Raw genomic sequence first — 7,500 nt, 5'->3', positions numbered from 1 at the left:
TTCCAGCAGGTTCATTCTTAAAACAATGGGCATTAATTAAAAGTAAAAATAACGTCCCCATAGAATCCTAGAAATCAGAATTTAGGAAGAAAGCTTACCCTAACATGTTTGGCTCTGAAGATCTCGTCGTACCATGGAAATTCGGTCGAAGATATTGTTACTTTTTACTGTGCGATAAGATATTCGCCAAAATGACTCCACCCTCTCATATTTAACTTAATGTTATTTGCATAACAAACTTGCTGTGGTCTCGCGTGAAAATGCTTTGATCGCGTGCAAGAAACGCTTCAAGTAATAATTAGCACGCCATGCCATTTGCACCATGCTTCATAAAAAAATTAACTATTCTCTTCCGCTAACGGTCACTTCTGCATTAAGTAAATTGTGGTTTTGGATCCTAAACAGCAAAGGTCTCTCTTTGAAGTTTTCAGTTTAAACTGATTTTTCTTTTTAATATTTCCTCTCGAAATAATAACTTTAAGACGCATCAAAGCTTGCAGTTTACTGTCTCCATTTTATCCTCTCCGTGCGGATTAAAAACATTACGAGCGCAACAACCCCGCTCATTTAATGGTCCGAATCATGCAACGGGAGCGTCGAAACAAAAACCACACGACATTGTTGATGGAAAGATCTCATTTGAACTTCATTTAGTCAGCAAAAATTCTGCTCGGTAGCTTAAAGGGATGCAAGAGTACACCAAAATAAACTCACAATTGAAAAATACCCATAAGTAGCTTTCATTTCTATAGTCAGTGCTGAGCCTGAAGCCTTCGATTCTCAACAGGGTCTAACTGGTTTTTTCATTCTTTCTACTGTTTCATTTTAATCTGCCCACAGACAAGAAAATTTAGAGATTAAAAAAAAAAAAACCACAGGATAGTATAGCATTATACCTATAACACACAAATGGTCGCAATTTAAGATCTTATGCATCCACAAACAAGGAACTTCCGCGACTTAAAACATGATCTGACAAAAAGCATGAAACCACATTTTACTATATTACAGCTGTTTAGCTCAGTAAACTGAGATAGAAATAAACAAAAAAGGAGACTTCGACAACGCCAACTGCCTTAAGTCAAAAACAAAATAATTTTATGATTCCATTTAGATTCTCGTTTATAGAAAGAGGGTCGACGGTGTAAGCCATAATTCAGAGTGAGAAAGTCAGGGTATTTTGCACGGGTTGGCCATCTTACGATTTTCTTTCTTCAAAGTTTCTTTCTTTCTCAAAGGAAAATATTTGTGAGGCAAGTTAGTATTACCGTGCATATACAACACTTTGTCTTAATGATGTTAAAAATATACCACATTTTCAAGTGTAGCGAGTCAATGTGGAACATGTGTTGTTAGGTGGATATTGGGTCTTGAAATATGAACCTCGTAAACAATAAAATATCATTACAATACACGAGGTTCTCCTGCACGCGAACCCATGATAATTGACATCTTTAATGGCTTTAATGGTCTTTCTCAGCAAAATGGAAAACATTGACGATTGAAGAAAAATTTTAACCGAAATTCCTAGGAAAAATGTATTAACTCCGTTGCAGACTTCCGCATCACATCTGCTTGCAAAAGTTTACATAAGTTTGCATCACGCCGTCGAAAGGACCTGACTGCGAACGAAGAATAAATCGTTGAACTGAAATAAACGTGACAGTGTGTGGAATATTCACTTCAAGCACAAATTGAGGTTTTTCGTTGGTGTCTTTGAGCTTCTGATGTAAAATGTTAATGCACTAAGGTATTCAAAAACTGGCCACTCTAACTTGTTCACGTAGACAAGCTTACAACTGAACAGTGGGCTGAAATGAAATTCAGTTGAGCTTGTCAGTTTTGCAAATTCAATTGGTCTCGAGCCTGACAGATATTAACAACCAGCAAGATTTATATTCAAAGTAAAAATATAAAACCGCCAGCCATTTGACATGTTCGCAAAGGTTGTCGCCAAATATAGCAAATTTCACTGATTAAAATATTACTGTTTCCACTGACTGATCAGGTTTTTCCCACTTACAGAAAGCAAAAGAAAAATTTGCCTGACTAAAATGATATTTGAAAAAATTCTTGGTGAAAATACTTATTTATAGTGCTTCCGCCATTTGTTCATCTCATCAAATATTTGTTTGAAAAAAAAAAAAAAAAAAAAAAAGGTTTCGAAGACTGTCACGACTGTTTTCAGTTTCATTAGCTGATAGCTCCAGAGCTGTCATAATGTCCAGAGGTTCCTTGCCAACACAGAATTGACAAGTATTTCAACCTTGTATGTCACCCAAGTTGGAAACAATTTTCAATTTTGAAATGTTTACGGTATAAACTAATTAGAATTTGGCAACAAAGTCCTGCTTGCAAAATATACGGCATTCAGGTCAGTGCATTGATCACTGTATAAATCACCCTTGTACGGATGTAATCTTACAAACCTTTGCAATGCCAGCGCCAAAGAGCTGCTTCTCTCGAGAGATCTCAACTTAGCAATTAAATCCAGTGTGCCCTGATTCTCGGCTCTTAAGACACCTTAGCACCAACAAAAGCTTTCAAAATGCAAAACATCGCTGACCGGTTTTTAATAGAACGTATGTGTCCCCAAGAGCTTCGCGGGGGGGCTCATTAAAGTAACCAAGCAGAGTTGCTAATGCAGTAAGTATTACATACAAATTGGTTAGTCGTCGAAAAGACAGATAAAGGAATTTGAAGGTTTAGAGCATTTTTTTCATCGATGAATATTTCGCCGATTCAATAAAGCTGTCACAAGGGACATGATTGAAGAATTTTCGATAGCAACCTGCTTTTGCGCCAATAAGAATTTAGAAGGGAAGAAAAATAAAGACGTTCGTTTTAATTAATTTAGTCTTCCCCTGAACTTAACGCGTTAAAAATGAAACCAAAAGAAGCTGTTAAAACGTCCGTCGTATGCGAGTTTTGAAAAGGACACGCATTACAAGATTATGGCGTCTATCTAATTGTCGACAAATGCTCATTTGCCCTTTCAATTACGCAAAAATAGACATTGAATTATTGCCAAAACGAGATTCATTGCCAAGGCATCAGCTGACTAAACATTCCTCCTGTTTCCGGTGAATCATTCCGTGTCGTCCGGCATGGTTTTTTTCCTTGAGTACTTAAGCTTTCACGATTCGAATAAAGAACCACGAAGATAGACATCTTAAGTGGATCTGAGAAGGCTAGCCTGCAAAGCACGCGAATGTTTGAGGGTGTATTTGGTTAAAAAAATAAGGAACCGATATTAACACAGGGTAATATTTTAATTAAGCTTGAAACTTGTAACGCCGTCTACGGGGAAAAAATCAATTCGCGTTAAGAAAGCCAACTGGAAGGAGGCGACGAGCTGGTTTTTAAACAGAGCGAGGAGGATTTGAATTCGAGACCACCGAAGACATCTTGGTTTCAAGATGAAAGAGGAAGACTGGCAGGAGTAAACCGGAAATAAGGCCAGGAGGAACTCTTGGTCACGTTATCAGCAGCCATGTTTCCGGACGATTAGAATGTTTAAGACAAAACAATGTCATGGGAAAACCGAGAATGGGAGGGCACTGGTAAAGGGTCTCCTCACTCACAGGTTATCTAAAATCCAAGATGGCGGTCTTTCAAGCGTCGCCCACAATATTTTTAATCTTTCATGCTTTGGCTTTCAGGTTTACCCGCAGTTCCCCAGTCTTGGGAGAGAACAGAGAGTACCGGCAACAATGCGTACTCAAGGAGGGATGGGTGGGGGGGATCTAAGGCAACGTTGTGCCTCTGCAAATTCACAACGCACACAAGAGGGATGTGCGTCTTTTAATATCTCAGCTGCAAAAGTTAGTAAATAATTACAAGCACCACAGTGCACCAATATATCACGATAAATCAATCGTCGCTTAATTCCAACAATTAATTAAAGTTATCGTTTCAGCTCGTGAAGAGCTGTCCAAAACGAGTGCGAAATTTTAATCAAGAAACAAATCACCATAACAACCAGACGAAGGCAAATCCTATTGTCTGGATGACTCGAGAATGACATTACCAACTTAAATTTGACGCCTTTTAACTCCAGTAAGATAAGTTTCGGTGGCAGGCAGTACTACCGAAGAGGCTAGAATATCTCAATGCAACATAACATCTCGTAAGTTGTTGCCAAACGACTGTGAAATAGACGTCATCCAATTTTGCGAGTCAACAGAGAACCAGTCGAAGGGGTCGATCTTTCAGAACGCAAGCCAGCTTTAGTTATTATTTAGACGGTCCCTTTCAAGCTCCTCAGGGGAGGAAATTCGCGAGATTCAAGCCAGGGAAGGAATATTCATATCTACCGCTTCTGAAGAAAATAACTCACATGCAAACTTGAAGAATTAGCATGTTTGTAACAATATTTTACGGAGATCAGAAGTCGCTTCTGTTTAATCCAAGTTGCATGGTGGTAAATCTGTTAAAATCGATCAAGGAAAGATGCGGTTATGGTGATACCGACAGAGTTCTCGATTTGACCGACGAAACAGGTATGTAGCAATTGATTACAAACACTTGCTTATGGCTGGCAAAAGGCCAAAACTTTTCGACTGAATATTGTCGCTCAGACGTCCACAAGCGTCAGTCAAAGATTCGTCTTCTATAAAAAGAAAAGTGCTAGAGTTTGAAAAAGATTAGTCTGAAAAATATTACAGTACGCAATATTGCGCAAATAGCGTTCAATATAAACGTGGGGAAAGTTGACAACTGTTTTTTAGAAAAAAAATAAATAAACAGGAACATACAGTTGAGAGCTTTCAATAATATCGGGGTCAAAACATAATCTAGGATCAGTTTCAATGACGGAAATGTCAGAAATGTCATATATACTTGCCTTTTTATAAGAACAAAGTTGAGATCAAAGTCAATACAAAATATAATCAATTCAAGTGCACTCAAATATTTTCAGTAAACAGAATGTCTCGTGATCAAAAGCAAACACATTTTACCATTTTTGTGTCAACTTGGTTCTTTTAAAATTTTGATTTCAAACGTTTTCGTATGGTTAGCAAAACTAGAGGCCATTTGGATCAACGACCGAAAATCCTGGACAAAAATCGTTGAGGCGCTGCACTTGAGAGTCATTTGCCAAGACTGAAGTGACTTGTCAAGTTTGTCCTTTTGGACAATAACTACAACAGAGGCCCAATAATACCCTCCCCCACCCCCCCCCCCTCCTCCCCTCTTCCCCACCCAAGTCAACATTGTTTATGAAGAAGCGGAGAACATTGTTTGGGAGGAGAGCGGGATCTGCAACAAGATTTCCTTCATGGCAATAATTTGTTTCGATATGGAGACGGAAGTAAAAAGTGTCTCAATCTTGTCCAGGATTGGAGCTCTGACTTGCATGATCTACTATTTATCTAACGTCACAAACTGCTTTGCAACGCAAAAGTTTTTTGACAACACTTTAAGGCCCACCTTCACCCAAAAGTCATTGCGGTCGTTTGTTTTTGTTTTTCAAATGACGACTTGTCCAAATACGCGATGTGATTGGATAAAGGCACTCAGGCGAATCACGCGGGAAACAACATGTCAGATATTTAGGTAATTTCGTGTAAAACGAAATTCAGTCACGGTGCGCAATGACTTTTGGGCGAATGTGGGCCTTTAAAATTCAGTCCTAAACAAAAGGCATCAGGATCTCGAATCCTCATGTCTATTCCCTAGAGCCTCGAGATGATTCCCTTTGTTTGGGACTGAATTTTTAATACATCGAAAATGTTCTAAAATTGTTTTTGAAGTGGAATCAGATATGGCCACGGGCCAAAAGCTAGCTCGGTCGAGGATCAAATGATTCCTAGTTTTGCTACCTTGATGAAGACTATGCAGCAGATAAAAAGGTCATAAAGAGTACATCGTCGACGTAAAAATTGACAAATTATATGCGTCTAGCAAAGTGGAAAAATTTAACAACCAAACTTATTTGAATTTAGGTGCACTTTAAAAATCCATTGTCTGCCTTGACATACGCGGAAAATATAACAGTTGTGCTTCGGGCGTATTTTAAATGTAATGGATTAAATAGCCTGCAGCAAAGATATTTCTTTTAGGCGCACTTTCTCTGCTCGGTAACCTTTTCACTTGTGATAAGCTGAAAATCGCCAGAGAGCTTACGAATGGATGGAGACGACAGATGTTTCGCGTGAAAACCCAATTCGCGTTATCAGTTGTATTTCAACTCGTTCCAGATAGGTCCACAAATACACGATATTAGATGAGTGATGACTTTTTTTAAGCGTCATGAAGTCTCCTTCCCCAACGTCGACACCACTCGCGTCTTGGTATGGAGTGTTTTCACTCACGTGATCAGTAACCTTGTTTTACCACCGAAGCAAAACAAAATGTTTGCGTGACAATAGAGCTCAATTCCCGGAGGATTAGTTGGGTACACCAAAATGACCGCTGTGACGTCACGTGAAAACACAGTGTCCCCCAAACACGTTCCGCGCGTCTACACCAGGAACAGAGTATGCAGTTAAGAGGAAAGATGTTGAATTTGTCCTAGTCGTTCACGTCGTCCATAAAATCTCTTTAAAATTTGGCCCGGCCTTTCACGTCGTCTTTTGGGAGCGAATGGCAAGGCAATCCACAAAATTCCCGAGCAGAACAGCACCACAACGCTTGTTGCTCATAACGCCTGTTGCAGCTGCAAATGTTTCAAGGTGTAAATGCGCCCGTGGGAAAGATGATGAAGAGTTTGCTTGGCTGAGGGCGAAACTGAAAGGACAACTGAAAAAAAAAAGGACTCGAACCTACGACCCCCGCGTAACACCGGTCGGATACTGTCCTCGCTGAGCTGCAAGAAATCCGTTGAATCCTGCCTAGGCCACTGATTTTTCAGTTTTCATTTCGCCCGCAGCGAAGCAACATTACACCTGTTGTTTTCAGTGTATTGCTTTCTTTGTCGCCGATGTCGTGGTCGCTTACTTAAGAAGGACACAGAAGAAAAATAACCACCACAGACAACCACAGACTCATGCAATATTTAACTAGTGGTCGATATTTACCTCGCCGCTTTGCGGCTCAGTAAATATCCACCACCAGCAACTGACACCGAGGTGAATAGTTGTTTTAGTATATACAAAAACAGTGCGATGATAAAGCACAAAAAGATGATTTTAACTCATTTATCCCTGCAACGATTAGAATATTGTGGGGCGCAAATCACGCGCGATTTGCTCGGAGGTGAAAAGCAAAGGATCAGTATTCGGTGTTTGAGGAGCCAATCTGAGTACGCCTTTAAGGCTATCCACTGTTTTAGTACCGGTATATACTAATCTAAAATATCCCGGGAAAATTTACAAGCATAAAGACTTCTTTATTAACTTCCTGTAAAAGAGGGATGTCCAGTAACCTGAAGTTGCATTACGAGATTTCTTGTATTTTGAAAAGACGTGACAAAGTATCGCCTTCTTGCTTGTTTGTATGTTATTTATTTGTTTTGGCAGCTATTCAGCTGATGTGGACCTACTTTACGCACCCACC

General features: G+C 39.5%; 2 protein-coding genes across 5 annotated transcripts in view; both read right to left on the bottom strand.

Moving 5' to 3' along the window:
• LOC137979411 (homeobox protein Meis1-like) overlaps positions 1-2,589 on the bottom strand; it is a 49,115-nt gene extending 46,526 nt beyond the window's left edge. Inside the window, exons 1-2 of one of the 3 annotated variants that reach the window (XM_068826668.1) lie at positions 99-148; positions 1-16 (exon numbers count right to left, since the gene is read on the bottom strand). The exon at positions 1-16 is cut by the window's left edge and continues 91 nt beyond it. The gene's annotated coding sequence lies outside the window, so the exon portion shown is untranslated. Of the gene's footprint in view, positions 17-98; positions 233-2,429 lie in introns of those variants that run through there. The other 2 variants (XM_068826667.1, XM_068826670.1) reach the window with 2 other exon arrangements.
• Positions 2,590-4,498: 1,909 nt separating this feature from the next.
• Positions 4,499-7,500, bottom strand: part of LOC137979379 (CDAN1-interacting nuclease 1-like) — a 14,543-nt gene continuing 11,541 nt past the window's right edge. Inside the window, exon 10 of one of the 2 annotated variants that reach the window (XM_068826631.1) lies at positions 4,499-4,612. In XM_068826631.1, coding sequence (XP_068682732.1) covers positions 4,594-4,612 — 19 coding nt within the window. In that variant the 3' untranslated portion in view covers positions 4,499-4,593. Of the gene's footprint in view, positions 4,613-7,315 lie in introns of those variants that run through there. The other variant, XM_068826630.1, reaches the window with a different exon arrangement.

Source organism: Montipora foliosa, chromosome 12 (genome assembly GCF_036669935.1).
Source record: "Montipora foliosa isolate CH-2021 chromosome 12, ASM3666993v2, whole genome shotgun sequence".
Lineage (NCBI taxonomy): Eukaryota > Metazoa > Cnidaria > Anthozoa > Scleractinia > Acroporidae > Montipora > Montipora foliosa.
The sequence above is the reverse complement of the archived record's forward strand: the minus strand, read 5'-3'. Positions and strand labels throughout refer to the sequence as shown.